General features: G+C 39.9%; 1 protein-coding gene across 1 annotated transcript in view; it reads right to left on the bottom strand.

Annotated features, from left to right (window-relative positions):
- Positions 1–23,900, bottom strand: part of PRUNE2 (prune homolog 2 with BCH domain) — a 320,598-nt gene extending 296,698 nt beyond the window's left edge. The window contains exon 1 of the mRNA XM_069105659.1: positions 23,634–23,900. Coding sequence (XP_068961760.1) covers positions 23,634–23,669 — 36 coding nt within the window. The 5' untranslated portion in view covers positions 23,670–23,900. The remainder of the gene's footprint in view (positions 1–23,633) is intronic.
- Between the last annotated feature and the right edge of the window lie 2,845 nt (positions 23,901–26,745).

The raw sequence follows: 26,745 nt of genomic DNA, 5'->3' as shown, positions 1-26,745 counted from the left end.
CATCCCAGACTGATGAAAATGTAGTTTATCATGCCTTCCCATTCCACTCCACTCCCACCTCCAGAAAAGCACAGGATCATAGATTTATAGATGGACAGGACCCCTGAAGTCATGAAGTCCAGCACTCTCACTTTATATAAGGAGAAACTGAGGCTCATGGAAGTTAAATATCTTGGCAAAGGTCACATATAGCAGAGCAAGGATTAGCTCTGGTTCCAAATCCAACACTATTTCCACTGCATCAACCTAATTCCAAAATGGCATTGTCCTTGGAAATATCCCATTACAATATTATCAACTGGCTGAATATTTCTCATGAGCCATAACTTAATTCCACTTTCTAGTGTTCAAATTTCAGTGAAGTTAATAAAAACAAATGATCAGTAGTATTATTAGTAGCATCTGATATATAGTGCTTTAGTTTTTCACAGAATTTTACACATTAATTATCTCCTTTGAAAGACATAATATCCAACCTCCCCTCCACCTTTCAAATAATAAGTTATATTGTTAATATTTTTTTGACCAAGTTCAGTTTAGCCTTTCCTGAAGGCATATATATGTATATGGTCATGTATGTATATATGCACATATATATTATATATAGATATACATATATTAAATGGTATGTGTGCATCATATATATCATGGGTATATGGCATTGGTTTATATATCAATATATACACATAGAGGTGTGTATTGTGAATGTGTATATGCATACATACAAATATGTATATGTGCATACTATATTGGAGTGTGTGTGTAGATACATACCAGTGAAATAACATGTTCAGTCCCTACCATACATGTGTATAAAGGTCTCACTATAGAAACACATTTATGTACGTGTGTATGTGCTTTATATGGGTTTGGGAAAACCCATCCAAACTGTTGAACGAGAACCTCTTCTTTCCCATGACCTTTGCTGTAGCCCACCTGTGAGCTAAAGCAGCTCCTGGTGAGGAGATGAGTCTGACAGCAGGGTGGCCTCCTGCCTCCTCAATGCCACAGGGTTATTTATACTGGCTGGCATCATACCACTGCTGACTCACAGACACTTGTTATCACCATGAGACTTCATTCTTTGTAGCAATACAATAAGAATTCGTTTATTCAGTATTATGAAGGAGAACATCGAATGTGAACTTTCCATAGAACTGAAGTAAACTTTTTAAGTGCCCAAATGTTCCTATTTTAACTGTTTTGTTTTGTTTTGTTTGCTTTTTGGAGTGAGGAAGGCAGGGCAATTGGGGTTAAGAGACTTGCCCAAGGTCACACGGTTAGTAACTGTTAAGTATCTGAGGCCGAATTTGAACTCAGGTCCTCCTGACTCCAGGCTGGTGTTCTATTCACTGAGCCACCAAGCCACCCCTTTTAAACATTTTCTACAGCTTCCCCCCCCCCAAAAAAAATATATCACAAAGAGGCAACATTTGTTTAGTGGATCAGAACTGGCCTCTGAAGGCTGGAAGATTTGGGTTCAGTATGATCCACACTGGCTGTCACCCTGTGCAAGTTACTTAACTTCTATTGTTGCTGCTTAGTTATTTCAGTGGTTACCAACTCTGTGTGACCCCATTTTGGGGTTTTCTTGGCAAAAATACTGGAATGGTTTGCCATTTCCTTTTCTAGCTCATTTGACACATGAGAAACTGAGGCAAACAGGGTTAAGGGACTTGCCCAGGGTCACACAGCTAGTAAGTGTCTGAGGCTGAATTTGAACTCAGGTCCTCCTAACTCTAGGAACAGTGCTCTATCCACTACTCCACCCAGATGTCTCCTCTTAACCTCTAAGTGCCCCCAAGAAATTCTCAAGGTGAGGGAATAAACATTTATTAATCACCCATTATTTACCCTGTACTGTTAAGCACTTTGCAAATATCTCATTTGATCCCTACAACTCTTGGAGGTAGATGCTATTATCATGTTCATTTTACAGTTGAATAAACTGAGGCAGAGAAAGGTTGTGACTTGTCCAGGTCGTGACACAGCTAGTAAGCATCTGAGGCTAGATTTGGACTTAGGTCTTCTTGACTCCAGGCTCTGGGCTTTCTCTAACCACTGAGCCACCAGTTGCTAAAGGCTACTGGTGAGGGAAGTTTCCATCATGAAAATTTCACATACCATTGAAATCCCACCTCCAATTCAAGAAAACAAAATGCATTCTACACCTCTGCCATACTTAACTGAACTATACTGAAAATAAACCTTTTCTTAATGACAGCATCATAATTATTGAGAATCAACATACTGTCTGACCTAAAATTCAATGACGCTTTCCCTCAGAGGTTCATTAACAATAGCACTAAATTACTGTGTGGTTTTAGTTCCCATGTCTGCGTCTTATAAACTATTGTCTCCTCTTTCTGCACCACATATCATTTCTCACTAGTGCTTAATAAATATTTGCTGATTGATTAACATATCTTACTGCTGTTAATAAAACATGCTGATCTGTGCCAGCCTCCATCTTATTATTCATCTGGCCCTTTCCTAATAGATCATGGAATTTAGAGCAGAAAATTACCTAAGGGTCATCACGTGCAACCTCTTCGTTTTACAGACAAGGAAACGGAGACCCAGAAAATGAAATCTGGCTTCCCTCAAGCGCCACCTCTTTCGAGAGGCCTTTCCCTGATTCTCCCAGTTGTCTGTGTCCATTCCTCTATATCCTCTCTCTAAACACAGCATATTCCCTCTGTAGGAATATTAGCCCCTTGAGGGCAGGGACTGTTTTATTTTTCTTGCACATAGAGCTATTACCAACCAACAGGCATTTATTAAACATCTAATATGTTCCAAACCCTATGCTGGGCACTGGGGTTACAAAGACAAAAATGAAATAGCCCTTGCCCTTGAGGAATTTAGAATCTTTCAGCAAAGTTAGCAGATACATAATTAATTATATGCAAAATAAATAGCAGAGAAATAGAGGGGAGGGGAAGTAGCAAATATCAGGGACACCAGGAAAAGTTTCGTCTAGAAGGCAGAACCTGAACAGAGACTTGAAAAAAATCAAGGCATTCTAAGAGGTGGTGATAAAGGAAGAGGCACACTCTAGGTGAGAGGAGAGTCAATGTACTTTTCTTCTTCATTATCGCCATCGCCTCTTAGAAGGATAGGGAAGATGGAGATGAGGACACTGAACAGTACAGTACAGTACAGTACAGAAAGAATGTGTAATACAATTGAAAAATTAACTGGGGGGCAGATTTTAAAGGATCTTTTAAAACCAAATAGAAAACCTTATTTTTGATCCTAGAGACATAGGGAGCCAAAGTAGTTTAAAGAGTAAGGGAGCGACATGGTCAGATCTGTACTTCGTGAAAAACACTTTGGCAAGTATGTGTAGGATAGATTAGAGAAGAGGAAGACTAGAGGCAGGCAGACCAATTAAAAACCTATTGCTCCAGTCAAGACTTAAGTTAATAAAAGTTTGTTGAGTTTAATTAGATTGAAAGCAGGGATCCCATCCTACTGATCGTTAATGGTCTATCACTTCCTCTAATATTTTCTTATCAGGATTACACCTAGCACAAGAAGCCCAGGACTCTGTAACACAGAGTCGAGCTTCCATCCTCCCCACAATGCGGCACCTACCTGAGTTAAGAATTCCAGGACGCTTGGGGTGTTTAGTACGCCTAGAACTCATGAAATCTCTTCTCCTGCCTCAACACAAGTCTCAGTTTGAACTATCTCATTCAGAAAGGTATCTCTCTTAAATTTAAAGATTTTTAAGGAAAGAGTCTCCCTTAGCAATCCATTTCCACAAGACAGCGTTCAACACCATTGTAAAGACAGTGGAAATGGAGAGGGAAATCTCTAGACATGGCATAGAGTTGTTGATAAGGGAGATGGCCTCAGAGCCAGGAAGGTCTGGGTTCAATTCTGCCTCTGACACCCGGCACTTTCTTCATCCGCATGATAGGGGATAGGGATGGTAGTAACACCCTCCTCACTAGGTTGTTGTGAATATCAAGTGAGATAACACACAGAAAGCCCTTTGTATTTAAAGTGCCATGTATGTGCATGCTACAATGATATCACTTCACATGCCAATGACCCAGGCAACTCTCAAAGACTATAAATTGTGAGAACATGTCAGTCTGTCCTGGTGGAGGAAGTTCTTCACTGGGAGTTCCTCACAGCAAGGGGATTATAGGCCTGGTTATATAAATTAAAAAAAAAAAACTTTATGTTGAAAAAGGGAAGTATAGTATGAGGAGAGAAGAGAAATGTAGCACTAAGGGGGAAATGTTGCTGAGTGATTGTCAAGCTCTGTTTGCCACATCCCAGCCTTTGTGGTGTCATCTATGAATGACTTCTCCACCCCCACCCCATGCTCTGGCTGAAAACCCTGGTGGTGTTCAACATGGAGGTCCTCAACCTCCTTAACCCCCATGACTGCTGTCACTAGTTCAGCTCAGTTATGCATAGGAGCTATCATACCTTAGAGCTGTCCCCTTCCCTCCTCCACCAATCCCCGCTCAAATCAATTTAACCAGGGTGCCAAATTTCCTGGTAACTGCTGTCATTATTTATTATAGCCATCTGTGCTTATGATCACCTCTCACCTGGACTATTACAATAATCTTCTCATTGGACTCCCCACTTCAAGTCTATCCCTGTGCTAACCCATCCCCCATACAGCAGCCAAAATGATTTTTCATAAAATGTTATTGTTTAATAGTGTCCCACTCTTCATGACTCCATTTGGGGTTTTCTTGGAAAAGATACTAGAATGGTTTGCTATTTCCTTCTCCAGCTCATTTGACAGATGAGGAAACTGAGGCAAACAGAATTAAGTGACTTGCCCAGGGTCACACAGCTAGTGTCTGAGGGCTGATTTTGAACTCAAAAAGGGGCCAAACTTGGTACTCTATCCACTACACCACCTTGCTGCTCCCTAGCTATCCCCTCCTAAAGTATAGGTCTGACTCTATCACCCTCCTATTCAATAAACTCCAGTGATTTATTTCCTCTCAGATCAAAACTCCCTGAATTCAAATAAGGCTTCAGACATTTACTAGCTTGTGACCCTGGGCAAGTCACTTAATTTATTTACCTCAATTTCCTCCATTGTAAACTGGAATTAATAACTGCACCTAATTTACAAGGTTGTTGTAAAAATCAGATGAGATATTCATAAAGCACATAGTACAAACAATATAAAGGCTCATCTCATTCCCTCTTCTCCACGCACCCCCCAGTTTGGCATTTAAGACTCTTTATAGCACAATACCTTCCTATCTTTTCAGCCTTTTAACACATTACTCTCCTCCATGCACTCTATGGTTCAGCCATGCTGGCTTGCTTGCTCTGCCTCACACAAGACACCCCATCTCCTGTCTGTATGCCTCTTGGACTGGTTGTCTCCCATGCTACTTTCTCTCCTTTCCTCTTTGAGAAAGCCTGGGCTCCTCCAACACTCAGCTCAAGAGACCTTTCCAAGGCTCCCCTACCCCACACTGTTTCTTCATCCCCTAAGGTGACCTTCTACCTACTCTGTGTCTTCTATGTACTCATGGGAGTACATGTTGTCCTCTCCAATTAGAATGAAAACTCCTGGAGGAAAAAGATTATTTTTGCTCTATCTTTGCATATTCAGTGCTTAGCACCCAGCTGGGGAAGGAGTAAGAGCTTATTTGCTTTATTACCCTATTCAGTTCTAAACTGCATGAAGACTTGGGCCTTTTCTTATCAAAACCTTTATCCCCCAGATGGGGTACAGGCTCTGGGAAGCCCCTAGAACTCTGAGGCCATAAGCCTTTCATTATCTCTAGGCCCAAATCTGTTACTCTAAACCTAGCCTAATCCTCTATTGTCCAGTTATTTCCCACCCTTGATCCTATCAAAATATCTATAACCAAGCCTGTTACCCTTAAACTAGCCTAGCCCTTTACTGTCTGGCATCTCCAGGTAACCTTCAGCTATTTCCCAGCCTTAATCCCATTCCTGGAATCTGACCTCAATTCCAACAAAGATCCTCCTTAGATTCTTCCTCAAGACCCTCCCCAAACCCACCTCTAGACCACCCCCTAGATCCCTCCCATAATCTTTCTGTATATGGGATCCATCTTGACTCCATGAAGGGGCTAAGATTCAATCTAGAGCAGACTCAAATCTGTGTCAGATTATTCTGGCCTGCTTGTCACAATACTTAGGCTCCTTAAGAGTTTATGGCTAATCTTTAATAAACTTTGTTTTACTTTGGCTGAGAGAAGGCCTGACCTGAGTTGAATTCATTCAGCAGGACCCAGCATGTTGGTATTTTGAGATCTTGAGCACCCCTAAAACCCAAAACCTCAACACCCCACCCCCAGCACTTAGAATAATGTTTGGCACACCAAGGCTCATTAAATGAATAAATGAATGAATCTCAAAGTTTTATTTGCCACCACAATACTCCTTCTCTCCCCACACAAACATATACCCTATATCAGCAATGTGTATTATCCATTTCTACCATTCCTGTCCAATCTCCTCCTTATCAAAGACATTTGGGGATCCACAGTCACAAAGCTCTCCAGTTCATCACAAATCCATTCACCATTACCATGCCATCTCCCATGATCACTGGAACCCAGAATCTAGAGGGTAGTAGTGAACTACAGGTTTCAATCACAAATTCAGTATTCATTCTAATATTTCTACCATAAGTTATATTTAAGTGATCTCTTTTTTCCAGAATGAATCACTTTTCTCAAAGCCTACTACAGCCACTCCTTGTATAGAAAATTAATAATAGCAATTAAAGAATTAAAGTCTTCCTGACTCTAAGGTCGTCATTCCATCTATCCATTGACCATCTAGTGGCTTCCAGGTGATACTCTCCGCAAGCACCAACTACAGTAAACAGCCTCTTGTGAGAGCCTACAGGCTTAATCTGAAAGTGGCACATAAGGGCCGGAGGACAGGAGCTATGGAATTCTTGGGTTCTTCGAGGCTTCTTTTGGTGACTTCCTGGTTCTCATCTGTGTTCCAGGGCTCTGAAGTTCCCTGAACAGTGGCCTCCAGAGAACTGAGCTTGTTATTGTCAGGTTGGAATCCAGCCAGGCATTGCCCATTTTCAATTGCTAGAGGTTTTTATTATTGTCCTACCATCCACCATTTTCTCTTGCTCATTTCCACTTTTTTCTTTGTCTTTCCTTCCCCACCCCCATTCTCCTAATCCCCTTGTTTTTCCACTCCTTTCCCACCCCTCCCTTTTCTTTCCTGTCTGTGTTTTAAGCCTAACAGTAGCAGAAAGTAGAACCACTTACCACTTCCTGTAACAACAGCACTTAAGAGATCAGGGAATACTGAACCCTGTACCACACACACAAGAGCCACAGTGTACCCTTCCTTAAATAAATAAATAACTCCAGGTACTTTACACCAGGAGAGCTTGCACGGCAAGGAATAATGAAAAAATATGCAAAGTCAAATTGTGCCAACAGCCTTAATGGTAAGTAGGAGACCTCGTCAATCTACAGTGAGAATGCATTCTCGCCATTTAACATTCATTAAACACCCACCGTTTGCTAGGGCCATAATGTATAAAATTATGTTCATGCGTCTGAATATCAGGGATTACTTTAAAAGCTACTTACTTACACTTCATACCCCTCAAAAACATTTCCCCCCTTACAGCTCAGCACACACCTTACTTGGTTTAATAAAGGACCCACCTTACTCCATTAAAATACAGCCTAACACCATGTTTTACATAAAATAAGGGAGGGCTTGATAAATATCTGTTGATTGATTAGTTAATAACATCTCAATATAGTTATTTTATTTAAAATAAAATAGTCAGATTGGTACATCAAGACACTGTTGATGGCACTGCAAATAGGACCAATCATTCTGGAAAACAACTTAGAATCACTCACAAAAAGTCATTAAATATAAAATTAAACATTTGACAGAATGATTCACCTAAATGTAATTCAACAAACATTGTTTAAGCACCTACTATGTGCAAAGCATTGTGCTAGGCATTATTGATACAAGGACAAAAAAATGAAATAGTCCCTATCCTCTAAGAACTTATTTCTTCTGAGGATGAGGGGTAAGATACAATATGTTCACAAGTAAATAAATACAAAGTATGGCAAAATCATACAAAGTAATACATATACATACTATATATACCTTTGCATGTATGCATATATACATGTATCTCAAAACATTCATAGAAGCACTTTTTTGTGATGCCAAAAAGTTGGAAAGAACACATGCTGGCGATAGAACAATGCCTGCCGAAGCTGTAAGATGCAATACTTTGGAACTGCGGGAAACAGCGACTATGAAGAATTCAGAGAAAGGTGGGAACACGTTAGAGGTGGAAGATGATGGTTCTGTAATATTGCATAGACAGTCTGACATGGTCTGTGACAGATGGTTTTGCTGAACTGCTTTTCTTTATTATAAGGTAAGTTGCAGTTGATGTAGGATGGTAGTAGGCAAGAAATATTCAGAAATGACTGTTGTGTGAAAACAAAAGGCATTAAAAAACTTATTTTAAAATTAGTATATAAAAACCAACTAAAAGGTGAACATTTCTCTATGTCTAAGTGACAGTATAGAGTAGGTATACATAAGCTACCTTACTGCTTCAGCATATTAATGTATTGTTTTTCACGTGATATGAAGTAAATGTCATGGAATTAAATAGAGGAAGATAGACATTTTGAAGGGATAGGGGATGGGGATGTGATCCCATCTTTAACATGGAGAGGGTTATATACAACTACATGACATCTAAGACTGCCTCTAGCTCGATTATTCAGTGAGTCTATGAAATTATACCAGCATGTTTTTAGAATAAGTGACCATTGAGAAGTTGCCAGTTTTTTTTTTTGTCTGGGGGATTGGGTACAAAGGAAAGGCATCCAGGGGATGAATTAAGCTGTAATATGCCCCTGTTTAAACTCTGCTCCCGCCCAGGACCCTAGTCCTCAGGACTAACCTATAAGTTAAGCCTCTATTGTAAAATAAGGCATAAATTTGTTTTTGTTTTCAGGATTAACCTAGTGCACAATATTATTACACATTTAAAAGGTGAATTTTCAAGTTGTTATAGTAGAACTATTACAAATGTTAAAAAAATTAGTCACAACACAATGCATACACAGAAAGTAATAATAATTAACATTGATATGGCTCTTTATACACATTATTTCATCTTCATAACAACCCTGTCAAGCAGGTACTACAGATGTTATTAGCCCCACTTTATAGATGAGGAAACTGAGGCTCAGAGAGGTTACCTACCTTGTCCATGGTTACATAGCTAATAAGTAATAGGGGTTAAGTTCACTTCTTCTTGACTTTGAGATCCACACAAACTATAACCACTTTGCCATACTACCTCTCAAGTATGCCAAGAATCAAGATATAATATTCTTCTAGAGTTATTTCAACAATATTTCTTCCATTACAAGTTGTTAGGAGAAGTTAGGGATATAGTGCTTTGAAAACCTCATTGTAAGAGGCAGCTGGGTGGTTCAGTGGATAGAGCACTTGATCTGGAGTTAGGAAGACCTCAGTTCAAAACTGGTCTCAGACATTCACTAGCTGTGTGACTCTGCCTCAGTTTTCTCATCTGTAAAATGAGCTGGAGAATGAAATGGGAAACCATTCCAGTATCTTAGTCAAGAAAACCCCAAATGGGGTCACAGAGAGTTGATCACGACTGAACAACAAATCACCTCATACAAAGATGATCTCATGTTATTACAATCCTATTTGGGACATTTTGGGACACCTTTTGAGGGTGATGTGATGAAGGACAAATAACTTCCTATATTACAATATGTCCTTCAGTGTCCTTCATCAAGGAAAAGTCTGTATCAACCATGCATGGATCTGGCCAAATATACAACACATTCTAGCTGGAAGAGATTTCTTTATCGCCCTACTTGTTGTGAAAACTACTAAGACTAGAAGCTAATATAATGAGGAGTTGACTTAATACCCTCCTCCCCCTAAGGAGTCTAAAGAGCTTCACTGTCATTATCTTTTATGATGTCATTACTTTTCAGGGCTTGGTAAAAGTACAGGCTACCTATGTAAGGGAGTCAAACTTTTGAACCAGGGCCAGATCACGCTGTACATAAGATCCCCAAGGGTTCCACTCTATATTGGTGACCTGCTCTGACCTTCTCTGATGTTCAGACTTCTGCTACTTCTTCCATTCTATTGCCACCCCATGCACTCATTAATTCAACAAGGCACTTAACAATTCCATAATAATGTCACACACAGAGAGATATATGCACACATTGTACTCAAAACAGTCTCATTATTTTAGTCATACCTCATACTGAGCAAGATTATGGACAAGCCTCTAGGGCTCTCCATTCCTTGGCTTCTATGTTATTATCTCAGCTCAGACTCAGCCTTAATTCTTGCTTGTTGCCTTTGCTTCATTTTCAATTGTTATCTCTTTTTCTAAACCTAGATAACAGTTTTTCTGGCTTTTATTTCTATCTTAAAGCTCCAGCTTGGTTTTTCTGACACTATTGATGGTCTCAGAATCAGGAGACCTAAGTGTTAGTTCCCACTTCAGTGACTTTCTACCTGTGTGAACCTGGGTAAGTCTCTTAACTTATCTAAACCTCAGTTCCTCATCTATAAAATTAAAGTTCCTCATCTATAAATTAAAGTAGTGATCCTCCCTAAATCATTTCCCATATTACTTCCAGATCTAAATATATGATCCTGTGATCTAGTATTCAGATTTTTAATGTTTGTTGAGTTAGATTTTTTAGCTATAATATGGACCCCCAAATAACCCATCTGTATCTGCCCTGATAGAAGAACCACTTTCTCTGAAAAAGACTTACCAAATGCCATAGAGTTAGAATACCAAAGGACCTCTGGCTAAAATCCTTCTTCTCTGTGGTTTCCCTTTCATCTGTTCTATATGTATATTGTATGTACCTGTTTACATGTTGCCTTTATGTTAAAATGTAAGCTCCTTGAAGATAAGGCTGTTGTAATCTTTATTCATATCCCCAGAGCTTACATAGTACCCTGGCACATGTTAGCACCTAATAACTTGTTGACGACAAGCTTGTTGACTGATTGATGTCCAGAGACTTAAATTTGCTCCAAGTACTTTTACTTGAGATCTGGACATGGTCTGAGGTTTAGACTTTTCTAGTACAAGCTAAAACCACCTGCCCTCAGAATAAGAAAAGGTCAAAAGTGAAAATTTCCCACTCAGAGAGGGGCTGGGATCAGTAGGTTCTGGACCAAAATGCTTCAAACAAGATTAGTTGAGATGAAGGGTCCAAAGGCAAAAGGCTGTGTTGGCACCAGAAGCAGAAATCAGTACTTGGATCAAAACCAAATTTGAGTAATGAGTAAAGAGATATGGTCTGAGCGTCAAACTGAAGGGCTAGTTACAAGGAAATGGTCTGAGTTCTATGGCATCAACATGAATTATAAAATTTTATATAATTATAAAAATTATATAAAGAGTGTATTGTGAACACACCCAGGTTTTTATGCCCCACCACAAAAGGTTAGTCTCACTCTACAATTCCCTCTATGGTTAATAGCATTACTCCATAAGGAAACAGCCAACTCTAAATCAAGAAACATTCCAGATGGGCAAAGAAGTTCAATTCATTCTGGACCAGTTTCCCTCCTTCACTATACTAGATTCACCCAGAGAAGATTTGAAACATAATTCTCCCTTAATCTTTGTCAATAGGATTCAAGGACTCTGGCTGACCCACTCCAAATACCCTGTGACCAAAGAACTTGAGGCTTCAAAGCTTTTGCCCTCCTCCCTAAAGGTTTCCTGCCCATCCCAGGCTTTTTTCAATCTCCTTCAGGGAGACTCTCCCCTCCCCCCCTACCTCCACCAAAAAGACAGGGGAGGGTGACTACCCACATGGCCTCTCTGGCTTCCCTTTTGATCCAGGACCATTCTTTATCATCTTTCTCCTCCCCACGGATCTTCATCATTCATCTGTTTGTGTAACAGAAACCTGAAGGCTCAGGGGAGGAGGCACAAAAGAGCAGCTAGACGCTGAGCCACTGCCAAGGTGAACTTATCTTCTTTGCTGTCCTTTAAATTGTCACCAGACCAATAAAAGGTGCCGACATCTGATATAGAGCAAGCACCACACACACAAGAAACACGAGCTCTTTTAAAATGTCACCCTCTTCCACAAAAGGCACTGTCACACGGATTCATTCATACAATCTTCGTACGGAAAGGCCTCATTCAACAATTATTTTTAAGTACTATTTCAGGCTCTGGAAGAGATACAAAGATAATTTTTAAATTGTATCTTCACTCATAAAGCTTACATTATAATGAGATGTGATGAATACATAAAGATTGGTACTATGCCATAAATATAAAATAGCCATACCACAGAAGAAAATATAATAAGGATAAAAGAGATGTGTGTAATAGTCTATGAGACTGAAGGCAGGAAATCCTACTGAGGGATCAGGGAAGGTTTCACAGAGGGTCTGGGCACTTAAGGGTAGGTAGTATTTCAAACGGTTAGGTGAAGGACTAGAAAATCATTCCAGTAAAATGGAATGTCTGAGCACAGACACGTAGGCAAAAGGGTGAAGGACACATGCAAAGGGATAGTCAATAGTTAGTCTAGAATAGTGTTATGTCTGACTTTAAAAGGAAATGTCATAGAAAGGTGGGTACACTAATGAATTTTTGGTGGAGCTATAAATTAGCCCAAGCATTCTGGAAAGTAATTTTCATTATGTAAAGAAGTGACTAAAGCCCATGCTCTGATACCGAGATTCCACTGCTAGGTATACTTCTTAAAGAGTTCAATGACAGGAAGAAAAAGCCCCATATACACCTAAATATTTACAGCAGCACTCTTTGAGTAGCAAATATCTGGAAATAAAGTAGATGTTCATCAATTGTGCAATGGTTACACAAGTTGTGTATGTGTGCATAATGGAATATTACTGCTCTGTAAGAAATGAATTTGATAGGGGCGGCTAGGTGGCACAGTGAATAGAGCACCTGCCCTGGAGTCAGGAGGACCTGAGTTCAAATCCGGCCTCAGACACTCAACATTTACTGTGTGACCTTGGGCAAGTCACTTAAATCCAATAGCCTGACCTTCCCCCCTGCAAAAAGCAAAAAAAGAAAAGAAAGAAAGAAATGAATATGATGAATAAAGAGAAACATGGGAAGACATGCAAAATGATGCAAAGTGAAGCAAGACATGAAATGAGACAAAGTAAAGTAAGCAAAACCCGGAAAATTATATATATATATGAATATAATAATGTCAATGGAAAGAATAACAAAAACAATCAAAACTGAATCCTGCAAAAACCTAATGACCAAATTTGGCCCCAAAGAAGAGATATTAGAAGGCACCTCTTCTCATTGCTTTGCAGAGATGGGGGGCCATGGGTGTGGAATGCTACCGGTATATATAATGTCAAACTTTCTCAATATTTTGGTTTGTTTTGCTAAACAGTTTTTTTTTTCTCTCTCAGCACTCTGGGACAGAGGAGAATGAAACATTGAGAAATTTAGATGTTAAAAAAGATAGCAATAATTTTTTTTTAAGTGAAAGACTGACCAGTGAGAAATTTCAATCTAGGGTTAAATGATACTGAGAAGCAATCTCATCAGTTTCTTGGGGTTGGTTCTAACAATGCAAGATATTAAGACTGCCAAGATTCCTGCTGAAATTGCTTAACACCAGAACTGGCTAGAGTCAAAGGCTCAGAAGATCTTGTCATTTCCTAAGATAGAGAAGATAGCTTAGTCCCTTGACTCCATTGAGAGAATAAGCATTGTGCCAAGCATTGTGATAATCACTTTACAAATATCTCATTTGATCCTTACAACAACTCTGTGAGGTAGATGCTGTTATTACCCTCATTTTACAGCTGAGGCAACTGAGGCAAATAGAAGTTAAGCAACTTGCCCAGGGTCACACAGCTAATAAGTGTCTGAGGCTGGATGGGAACTCAGGGCTCCCTATGTCCAGGTCCAGCACTCTTAACAACTGTGCAATAAGTTGCCTCTGTTTTGCATATGATTTCAACTTTCCAGTACCAATATTTTCCCTGTCACCAAGGTTCGTATTCTAAGTCTTTCTCGACCCTTACCCCTCCAGTATGTACTCCCTACTACCTCATCCAATCAGCTGTCAAGTTCTGCTGATTCAACCTTTTCTACATCTATTTCATTCATCCCTTTTTCTCTACTCACATGGCCACCACCTCAATTCAAGCCCTGGTCATGTCTCCCCTGTGATTTCTCTGCTTCTTCTCTCTTTAATCCCTCTTCTCCACGTTGCCAAAATAATCTTCCTATCATTCCTCTATTCACAGACCTTCAGCAATCCCCTGTTATCTCTAGGATGTAATTTAACGCCTTACTCTAGGATTTAAGATCCCCATTGGTCTGGCTCAACCTATCTCACTAGTTTTATTTTATATTATTCCCCATCATGGGCTCTCTTCCTGATCCATTAAACTACTAACTATTCCCTAAACTGAGCATTCCATTTCTGGCCTCTGTATATTCACACAGGACAAGTTCAGTATGTGGGACTCTTATTTCTGTCTCTCAAAATCCTCCTCCTCCTCCAGGATGCACCTCAACTGCCTCTTCCTTCAGGAAGCCTTCTTTGTTCCCTACTGTTCTGATTCCTCTCCTTTCAGTTGTTTGCATATTAGATTTTGAGCTCCCTGAGAACAAAGACTGTCTTTTACCTTTCTTCATATCCATGGCCTGTCATAGAACAGGAGCTCAATAAAAGTTTATTGACTGATTTGCTCAAATACTTTGTGTCTACTTATCTAGGTACAAGTAGTATTATATCTGCCAGTCAAAAGTAAAGACCTAGAGGGCAGGTCCTATTTCGTTCCTTTTTGCATCCACAGGGCCCTGTATACTACCTCCCGCATCATAGGAACTTAATAATATTTTTTTGAATTGAACAATGGAGTTTTGCATTTTTAAAGTTTCAAAGAGCCTAACTTGTTCCTTTACCATTTATTGCAGGATCTGACCGATGCAGTTACCCATATATGTAGCTACTCACTGCAATGAAGACATAAGGGAAAGAAGACCCAGGATCCAACCCCCTGGGCACCATAGCGGCAGACCACTACCTAATCTCAACTGGACTCTCCATCTACATTCACACCATTCATCCTTACCACTATTGTATGCCCGTCAATTTTTAGAAAATACATTAACTCGGGGAGGAAAAGGAGGGGGACAAAATGTGAAACTCAAGGAATTGTGGAATTGAATCCTGTAAACTAAAAGGAAACAAACAAATTAATTAAAAATTTTTTTAAAAAGAAAGAAAAATACATTAACTCCCAACATACCCTGGTGGAAGAATTGTATTAATCAGCCCTCACTCCATTAAACTATTCCAATATAGTTGCCTTGGGAGGCAGTGGTTTCTGCTCATTGGAGGTCTTCAAGAAAATTTCAGATAACCGCTTCTTTGGTATGCTGTGGAAGGGATTTTTGATGAGGTATGAGCCAACCAGCTGGCCGATGAGATCCCTTCTATCTCTGAAATGCTGTAATTCTGATTCTGAATCTTCTACATATTCCAAAAGCCATCAGCTGTTCTCTCTTACACCCATATGCACCACAGCACTCCATTCTTCATGCTCTCCTGAGAATACTTCCCCTCTAAAGCCCATCCTTTCCCCTTATCCCAAAGGAGGAGAGTGGGTACCCCTTGGGATCCCTAGCAGAGGAGGGAAATCCAACTCGTTGGTTTTCCTTCCTCAAGTCTCCCCATTCCCCTTCATCCCCCACTCAGCTGCCAAGTCAATCTTACATAAGTAAATATCTGAAGTCACCCACCTGGGAACCCTCCTATTTAATAAACGCTAGTGGTTCCCTATTAATTTCCAGAATAAACTATAAAGTGCTCCATTTGGCTTTTTAAATCCCTTCACAACCAGGGAAGGCCCTCCTACCTTTTCTAGTTTTCTCATACTTTACTCTCCTCTATGTACTCTATAATCCAATAACACTGGCCTTCTTTCTATTCCTTCCACATAACACTCCATCTCCTGCCTGTTCATTTTCGCCAGCTTTCCACTTGCCTGAAATGCTCTCCTTCTTCCTCACCTCTACTTCCAGGCATCCCTGGCTTCTTTCAGGACTCAGTCAAATCCTACCTTCTGCCAGAGGCCTTTTCTGTCCCTCCGTCTTTTAGTGTCTTCTCTTTGAGATTACCTTCCACCTGTATGTACACTGTATGTATCTCATATATACCTAATAATTTACATGTTTCCTTTTCCATTAGAAGAGACATCTGATCCTTGAGGACAGAGACTGTGTTTTTGTCTTTCTTTGCATTCCCTGATGATTAGCACAGTGTCTGGCATTTAGTAAGCCTTTAATAAATGCTTGACTGACTGGGAAGTTTTTTCCTTACATAATAGTCTCTTGCACTGTGTTTTTGCTGGGCTGGTGGGTCATGGCCTCCTTAATGAGTCTCTGTCCAACATTATCTGTATCCTCTTTTGAATTTCCATTTCCTGAAAGTCTAAGTAATGCTAAAAACCATTCCAATCAGTCCTTCTGGCCTCTTTGATTTCATTAGGGTATTGATGACTCCTGTACCTTCTCTTACTGCTTCTCTTCCCACTACCTATGACAGAAGCCAAAACACAACCATCTTATCTACTGTCCTCACCTTCACACACAAGCCCCCAGGCACCCTCTTCAAAGCAAGAAAGATTCTTTTCCACTCCATCTTTTAGACTTTATCTTAGCACCTTACAATCCCTCTCCCTAAATGACCCTGAAACTGGGTTTGTCCTACCGTAGTAAAATCATGAAAGTGTTCTTGGATCTACCTCTCTGACCCTCATCCAGGAGAGGTGCATTATTCTGATTTCCCATATATATGAGAATAGTGCTACCAACAAACCATTGAGACAGATGACTGACATCATTTCAGTGAAAACACAGGATTGAACAAAGCAGTATAGTCATACTTGGGGAAACCAAGATTTTCTGCTTACCCACGTAGGCCTAGTCCCTGAACTCTCTGATCTTCTTTCAGGTTTTCATCTTCTGTACCAGCCTGGAGACCACCAATAATCTTGAACCAGATGAACAGAGGCTCTGTAACTCCAATCATTTCATACCCAGTAACACCATATCCATCAGTTGGCTCCTAGTTGCATAGAATAAGCTCTAACTTGCCATCCAACAGTATCCTCCACTCATCTCAGTTCTAGCCCAGACCTTGCTTCCAGGGTTCCTCTCTGTTGTACAGTCATTCAATCACTTAATCTCCCTTTCCTTAATTGTGAAATAAAGTACAGATTAGTTGGTCTTCCAGTTTTAGACCTACGAGAAGGGTGTCCTGCTAACAGGTTTTAGAAGTCTTCATTTAAGCCCTTATTAAAATATGTCTATACACACTTCCTTTCCCCAGTCCAAAATGGATAACATCTGGGGTTTCTGTATCCCCAGCACCTAGTACAATGCTTGGTATACATAATAGACACTTAATAAATGTTTTAATTTATTTAATTGAATTGAGGGAATATGTTATAGAAAGCAAAAAATCATCCCCCCTTTTAACTAGAACAAAACTCACAGCATGACTTTCCCTCTGGAGGGACACAAATATAATCTCAAACTGCTGGTTTTCTCCCACCAAGGGCACTTCCTAGCCAAACGCTTCTCTTCCTCATCTCCCAATGAGAAATGCCACTTATTCTTGAAAGTGTTGAGACTGAAAGACCAGTTGATACTGCCCAAGGAAACCTATTCTCTTTCTGCTGACCCCAGAGAATGGGCAGGAACATAATCCCCAGACTTCTGATGAAAAGGACATGGGAAGGATAGTTAAAGCAACTTATTCAGGGCAATCTGGCAGGCCTATGATTTGTCTGGTCACTGTCTGTAATTCCTACAACTCCTCCCCCAGTTTCTATAGTACCCGTGCTAAATAGTTCAATGTGAAAGGCGAAAGGGGAACTGACACCACTATAATTCAGTTTTTTATTCTAATGCCCACTATTAGGTATCCCTTCTTTTCTCTATATCTTTTAATGATCAACTGAAAGAGAAGCAGTGTTGTATAATGAAGTTGCACAGAGTGTCAGTCTTTGACTCAGAACACTGGGTTCAAATATCTCTGCTTGCCACCATGAAACAAAGACTAAATAAAGATACACAGGTCCATTTTCTACTTTGTACCTCTCTTAAATATACTGGTAAAAGTGTTGATGCAATCAACTTCCACTCTATTTAAATGCTTTCTGGAGTCCTGGCACAGTGGATAAAGCTGGACTTGGAGTAAAAAAAAAGCTAAGTTCAAATCCTACCTCAGACATACACTAGCCAGGTGACCCTGGGAAAGTCACTTAATCTCTCAACCTTGGTTTCTCCATCTCTAAAACTGGGATGATAATAGCACCTTTTCCACAAGGGTGGTGAAGGAATCAAATGAGATAAGTTGTAGCCTAAATAGAGGCAGGAATGTTGTCTTCCCCACATTTAATCCAGTAAAATCCCTAAAATAACACATAATGTACAGAAAATCCAAAGAGAAAATGCAGTAAGTGGCTTCTTCCACCCTAAAACCACACAAAAGGTTAGTAAGAAGCCTAGAGGCAATATGACAGATGGGAGCCAACAAAGCCAGCACCAGCACGAGATGAGCCTATCAGTACAACCAATAGGCCTTGGTAGCTGGAAACAGCAACAGTGGAAAACTTACAGTAAAAGCCCCAGAATATTCCGATAGCCACAGTGGTAAGTATAAAAGCCATGTGAGCCCAGTAGCACTCAGACTGGTCACCTCAGGGTGCCAAGATCCCTGACATTGTCCTGAAACACAATAGAGAGCTGCAAAGGTACAGACCTCCAAACCTAAATACCCAGTGAGAGCCTAAACCTGGGAGAAAGAAGTCAGCAAAGGCACTATGGTAACCCAGGCTATGACCAAGAAAGACTGACCATCCCACTCAAAAATATAGCAAGGAGGCAGAGACTGACCCTGGCACAAAGGAACTAAGGCTAGAGACAGTGAATTGGAGAAAACACTTATCACTATAAAGAATCATTGCTCCATAGATGATCAAAAATCCAACCTAGAAGGAGTATAACCATAGTAACTACAAGGATCAAAGAAAATGTTACATACATACACACACGCATACGTGTGTGCATAATTATGCCCTTCTCTACCACGTTACTTCACAGCTCATCATTTCCTTTACTATATTGGCAGTATCTCTGCACCTCAGAAGAGAGGTCAGGGATGGAGATAAAGTTTGGGGAGTCATGTGAGTAACAGGATTGGTTGAAGAAAATGAGAATGTTTAACCAGGGTAAGAGAAGACTCAGAAAAGAGGGGTGGGGGAAGGCACAGTAGCTCTCTTCAAGGGTTGTCAACAGAAAAGGGATTAAACTTGTCCTGTCCATTGGACCCAGAGGATAAAACTAGGTGGAATGAGTGTAAAAGCAAATTTCTTCACAATTAGAATTATCCAAAAGTAAAATGACTACTTTAGGAAGTTGGCAAATTTTTCTCATTGGAAATCTTCAACAAAAGCCTGAATAAACACTTTTCAGTGTATTTTTGAGTGGATTTTTCTTCAGGTACAGTTTGAATTAGGTGACCACTGAGGTCCCTTCCAATTCTGCGATTCAATAAATAGTCAGAAGGAAAGAGGGTCGAGGAAAAAATATTAGTTACACCCACCTGGGAAGGGAGGGAGAAGAGAAAACAACCTGAAAGAAATATGTTTAAGTTTTCCTACAGAAAAATTCCTTAAAGTCCACATAGAGAGTATAATTTACTGAAACTTATTCCTTGTTTCTCCCAATAATCTACTAGTCAAATGCCAGCTAGCTCCCTGGGGTCACTTTGACTTCACATGCCTCTTCTGTCACTTAAATTCTGTGTCACCTGGAACAATTTACTTAGCCTTTCTGGGCTCAAGTTTTTCATCTGTAAAATGGAATTAGGAATACTTATACTACCTTCTCATAGGTTGTTGTAAGGAAAGTTCTTTAGCAACCATAATATTCTATAGAAACATGTTGTTACTCTCATTATTCCTTTTCTTCCTGGATAGGGTAGCAAAGTTTGATAGTTCAGAGTAAGAGAGGTCTTGGAAATCCAATCAATGTCAAACGTGGGAAGAGCATACCTAGTTGGCTCAGGCTTCCTGTAGACACATTTGTCATAAAGTCAGCTCCCAATTTTATGCACTATCATACATTGTTAAATTTCCACTCATGCAAACCAAAATAAATTATTAGAAACAGATAAGTTAGACAGAAATAATGTGTGAAGCCTAACCGAAAAGCATAGCTTACCAACAGCTATCTTAGTAACAGAAATATGTTATCAACCCAGGATCCCCATTTTAAATTATATGACCTGTCACTAAGATTTGTTGTGCAATTTGAAGGTTCAATGTTTGCAATTTGCATTAGCTAACTCTGGTGATGAGTAGCTTACTCCTAGGGTGAGCTGGGTGCTTGAGTGAAGAGCATTAACTGTTTCAGGCAATCAGAATCTCATTTGTTTCATAAAGCAGCCATTTAAGACAGTTCTTGTACAATCTAAACATGATCAGTCAATTGAATGAAGAGAGAAAAAAATCAAGCTACTTGTTCGGTATTACATAGTCTGAGACTGCAAAAAAAACCTTTGAATATAAGAAATAAAAAGAGCTAACATTTTTATTATACTTTACACACATTCTTTCACTGATTTTCATAACTTTGAGAGAGATATCAAAAATATTATAATCCTCATCTCATAGATAAGGAAAATAAAATTCAGAGAGTTTAAGTGACTTGGCAAGTGGATATACAGTTAATTAAGTGTCAAAGGCAGGATTCAAACACAGGTCTTGGCCGATGCCAAACCTAGTATGTTACTCACTATGGCACAATGCCGGGGGGGGGGGGGATGAATAGTGTACTATAAACAAACTCTAAACATGTATCTACACAATTCTCGAAGTGAAAATGTGTACAACATATAACTTTTTCTTAGTATCTCTCAAGGTCAGATTAAATGCAAAAGATTTTAAGAGATTTTTATCATTAACCTAATTTGTCTCCAAGATTATAACCAACAAACTTTCCCACCAAAGTATCTTGGGATAGTCATATTAACTATAAAGTCCATAACCAGGATAATTTCATTTATCAGTGGAAACATGCTAAAAAGATCTGGTTGGCAAAAATATGTTTGTGAGACTCAGTATGAAATGAGATGGCCTTGTCTATAGCATAATTAAAAGAAACTTTTTTAAAAAATAGAAATATAGGGGCGGCCAGGTAGCACAGCGAGTAAGAGCACTGGCTCCAGTGTTAGGATGACCTGGAGATCTAATCACGGGCTCAGACACTCAGCACCACACCCAGAAATAACTGGACATGTAACCTTGAGCAAGTTACTTAACCCCAATTGCTTATAAAAAAAGTAGAAATATAAGCAGTAATCTCATTTTAGGCGAGACAATCAAATGGAAAAACACTATTATAATATCAATCCATGGCTCATTTGGTGAAAATATATGGCAAATCAACTTAAACATACCTCTAAATTAATGGTTATTAAATTGAGGGGTTTTTTTCCACTTCAGTAACTGGCATTCAGAAAAAAAAACTCACAAAATCTGAATACACTAAAAGATATGTTTCTAATTTACTCCACATCGCTTGGTTTATAAACATTTTAATTCCCCTACCATTCTGAGTTAAGTACAGGTACGGAACTAAAGTATTTTCCCTTGCATCTATAACAAAAGGCAAACAACAGCAACAACATGATTGCCTTCTACTGTTACAAAAAAAATTCATTCAAATCAGCAAATATTTACTGAGTACCTGCTACATACAAGGAAAACTTGGTTTCCCCACTTTCATAAAGACCTACTTATTCTTCTCATGAGTTAATATATAAGAAACTTAAGTACTCATTTGTTCTTGTAGATAAAGCTATGGTAAAACAGAAAATTTTGAAAATGAGTTAATTTCCAAAACCCAATACCTTCCTTGGACACTGCAGGTGAAAATGAAGGGATCAGTAGCAGCCACAAAAGTGACCACAGCTTCCCCCAGTTTTAGAATCCTACCCCAACCACTGCTCTTTAGATCTCTAAAGAATAAATTTTTCTTCAAAAGTAAATAAAGCCTTTATCTGGAATTAAAGAACTTCAACAATCTTTAAAAAAAAAGATAAAGTACTTACAGTTCAATCATCATAAGAAGCATGTGTCTATTTACATTGTAAAGCTAGAATGTAAACTATCTCCAGACTCTTACCAGTACTTCCTTTATTATGTGAGGGTAAATGAGTTACAGTAATAACCCAGAAAATTTCCTGCCACGTGATTCAGACGTCACCCTTAATGTAGACTTTAGTAGTTCAGCTTCTTTGAAGACTTAAAGGTTAAAGGCATCATAAATTAGGCATTTCCTCCTGTGCCATGACCAGAAAAAGTGCTTTCACTCTCAAAGATATTGCTTTCATATAGACACTATCACTCCTGTGTGTATATCTCTAAACAAAACATTCCCATTGCATTCATTACTTTTCAGTAGGTGAAAAGAGTAGATTTGTCCATATTATACTGCTATTTTTTAGGAATCCAAAAAACTTTTGAAAATAGAAATTAGTAAAGTTTGTTTTGCCAGAATATGTGACAGTAATCAAAATGAATGGTAAAATTAAATTGTGTTTGAATCTAGATTAGCAGAAACAGGAAATCTAGTTTTTTCTTGGGTTAGTTTTACATGGAAGAGATGTAGCCAGATACAAAGCCCACACCATCAGCAACAGTTGTGATTTTTCCCTTTCACTTATTGCCCTGGTTTATATAGCTGAACACGACAATCACACATAAAGTCAAATAAGAAATGCTCACATTACAAACTTCTCAACTTCAACAAAAGCTGTTAGCAATCCTTTGGCTCACATGCCCAGTTCCACATAGCTTACTTCTCTTACAGTGTCTACTTTCCTGTTCAATTTGGCCACAAATCTGGAGTTATGTTTGTATGATGTTTTCCCTATCCTCTTATGTAACTGAATATTCCGAATTTTCAGGAATTCTGTATGTCCTAAAGCCTAATGCTGTTCTATTTTTCTGGTGAAAACACACAGGACACTCTAGGTGCATTAAGAACCACTGACTGTATTCTGGGCCTCTGCATACTTCGCTTTTGCCAGGAAAGCAAGCCAAATACAGACTACCAAAACTTCAATCACGAAATGACTACCTGCTGAGTGATCCCTCGTCTATTTTGGGCAATGAATGTCTTTGGACAGGTTCTCTGGAGTATGGACCAAACTTCCTTGAAGAGATTCCCGTGTCACAATAGAAACACACTAAACAACACTCCCGTATACCTAGGGTGGGCTTGCAATTAAGTTGAAAAGTTACTAGCTAGCTCTCCTTCTGGTTCCAACCTTCCTTCTACTCTATTTCAGCCCCCCTCCCCCACTCCCATCTCTCTCTCTCTCTCTCTCTCTCTCTCTCTCTCTCTCTCTCTCTCTCTCTCTCTCTCTCTCTCACACACACACACACACACACACACACACACACACACACACACACACACACATATACACACAAACAGCAGCCTACCCTCAACTCACCAGTTTGGATTTGGCTCGTTGCAAAAATTCTTCCATGTTGTTGGGGGAAAGGGGAATCCTTGGGGGAAGGAGAGAAAGGGGTGGATAGGGATGGAGTAAAGTGAGGTGAATTAAGGAAAAGTTCCACGCACTAAAGGGGGGGGGGGGGGCAGGAGGAAGGGCGCAGCAGGAGCTGTGCTACCTCCCGCTGCTGCCTCTGCTGCCTCAGCCTCTCTCCCCTCTCCTTATTCCCCCTACACCCACCCCACAGTCCTGCCTGGTTCGGCTCGGGTCGGCCCGTCTTTCCCTAATAAGGAAAGTGGGTGTGACACCCGGGAGCCCTAGCTAGAGCCTTGCATGCTCTTGGGCACGCGCTCTCCCCAGAGGTTCTGGGGGGGAGTGGAAGGGTGGGAGGGCCAAGACTCCTCGGCCAATCGTAGGGCCAGGCTCCAGCCGGCTGACGTCGCTCGGCAAAAGATACTGCAACCATGGACAGCGCCCAAAAGTGAGGGCCAAGGGCCGGGGGCGGCTGCGGAGAGCTCTGCAGCAGCTGCAACCCGCGGAGGTCTGGGAGAGGGAGGGGTGGGGTGGAGGTGGAGGTGGGGGGTGGGGGGGTGAGAAGAAGCAGGCACAGAGAGCTCTCACACAACCAGCGCCTGGCCAACTGACTGGCAAAGGTTCAGAGAGCTACAGCTAAGACTTGGTGAAGGTGTCTCCGCAGGGTGGACAGTTAGGTTCGCTCTCCTAAGCTGGACCGCTCCACGAGGCTCACAAAGAAGTCGTTGCCTCCATTGAAAATGGAGATAACACCAGCAAAACAGCAACAACAATACGGCAGAGCCAAGAAAATTGTGTTCTGTCTCTGGACTGCTATTTGAAACCCCCAGCACCTCTCTAGCCACCAGGAGTTCTGTTTTCCTCAAATCAGTGTTTAGCCTCCTAACGTTTTATACATGCGCCAGCCCCTTTTAGGGCAAACCTTTCGTTTAAAGCATCTTTGAATAATAATAATAATAATAATATTTATACGTTCTACAAGATGTCATTATTTCACTGGAGCCTCATAACAGCCCTGTGAGGTACAACCGGTATTGTCCCCATTTCACAGAAAAGAAAACTGAAGCTCTCAGAGGTTGTTACTTACCTATAACCACACATTGAGGAAGCATCTGAGGCAGCAAACATTCAAAACCAGGTCTTCCTTATTTCAAGTCCAAAATCCTAGCTGCCTCTTTGAGAAGGGGAAACTGATGCATAGTGAAGGAATGAATCTACCCTTGAGTTTGATGTGCACACTTCTTTGTAGAGGTGGGGTAACCCAAGGAAAAGAAGTGGGCAGACTTTACAGGCGTAATTTAAGCAGATATTTGAAAACTGAGCTCAAGGGTTACGTTCAGCTGATAAGAAGTGCAGAAGCTGCGGATTGTTTGATGATATCACCCTGGCAGTCAGAATGCTCTTCCTTGCTGACTTAAGTAATCTAAAACCATCCTAGCAAAATAAGTATTTCTTCAGCCCTTAAAACAGCAAAGTTGGTGATAATTCAAATAACAACAAATCAAGAGTGTTCTAATATTTCTGAAGACACCTCACCCCCTAACACTGCTGGACAACTCAGAGAATTGGGGGGGAGCCTATTTTTGGTCTCTCAAGTTTTAGAATTTCACCATTTATGTTAAGTACTATATTGACACGGGCTTTAGTTTCTACATATGAAAAATAAAAACATTGGCTAGAAAAGTTTCTAGAATACCCTCCCAGTTCTATCCACAATTCAGTGAGATTTAGTGATGATTCCTAAAGCTAGATACAAAGGCCTCTTCAAAAATCTCTGAATTCACCTCTCCTGTGAAGTCTTCCTACACTGGGACCAGTAGTCTTTCCCTTCCTCTTCAATTACTTCAATCATTTCTCTTTAAGTCTTCTAGATATTACTGCTCAGTTAGGACAATTGTTTGTGGCATCTTCATTTTATATACTTTTTGTGCTTCTCTGATCAGATAATAGCAATTATATAAATAACAGATCTTTCTTCACATCAATTAAAATCTCCTTCCATTGCAGATGAACATCATGATGTGAGTTCCAAGTTTTAACTCCTTCATGACTCCAGATATTAAATGACTTGCCTTTAAAAACAAAAAAACAAAATAGCTCTCCTTATTTTGATCAGTGGTATTACCAATAGCCTAAACTCCGAGGCTCAAAATCCTAAAGCCAACTTTGACTCCTCCTTCTCTCCCTTCACTATGTTTCCTCAGAGGTCTCTAAAATACATCTCATACATCTTTTTATTTTTAGGGTCCTCATCACGTTATTGTTCCCCTAAAATATAGCCTCCTAACTCATATCCCTGCCTTTTTGAGCTCTCCCTATTAATTTACCCTATCATAATAATAATTTTCTTTAAACACTATTTAGATCACCTCTTTCCTCTCTCTGCTCAAAAACTTTCAGTGGTTGCTCACTCCTCCCTCTCCTTCATCCCACTATATCCACTCAGTCTTCTTTTGCCAAGGCCTCTAAAATGCATATATTCTTTTCTATTTCTGACACCACTGACATTGTTTGAATCCCTATCACCTCATCCTCAGATTATGTTTACAGTTTTTTAATTGACCTCCCTCCCTTTAGCTCTCTCATTTCTGATTCATCCAATATACTGCCACCATGTCAATTTTCTTAATACACTGTTTGGATCAGTTCACTCCTCTGTTCAAAGGCTTTCAGTTTCCCTATAGTATATAAGTTAAAGGTCAAATACTTATGCCATTTTTCAAGGTCTTCTACTACATGACCTCAAAACACCTTTCTAGGCTTAGCTTGTTATTTTACAGTATAAACCCTTTGGCCTAAATAAGTTTGCCTACTTACAGTCCACTGACTTTTATAGGGGACAATGAAGAGACCAGCAGATTCACAAAAGTTCAGAGTTTGATTACTGGTTCTGATATCTATTTGGCCTTGGACTTTTTCCTTTTGTACTTAAGTGTCTTCATCTGGGGTCCAGCTTTGTGTAGGATAGACTGCTGACTATGGAGTCAGAGAGGTATGGATTTGAATCCTATCTTCTTACCAGCTATGTGGTCATGAACAAGTTATTTAACACTTCTCAGTCTGTTTCCTCTTCTGG

The sequence above is a fragment of the Petaurus breviceps genome, unplaced genomic scaffold (genome assembly GCF_028583685.1).
Source record: "Petaurus breviceps papuanus isolate PSGF00001 unplaced genomic scaffold, PetGlider_PUasm1.0 138, whole genome shotgun sequence".
Lineage (NCBI taxonomy): Eukaryota > Metazoa > Chordata > Mammalia > Diprotodontia > Petauridae > Petaurus > Petaurus breviceps.
The sequence above is the reverse complement of the archived record's forward strand: the minus strand, read 5'-3'. Positions and strand labels throughout refer to the sequence as shown.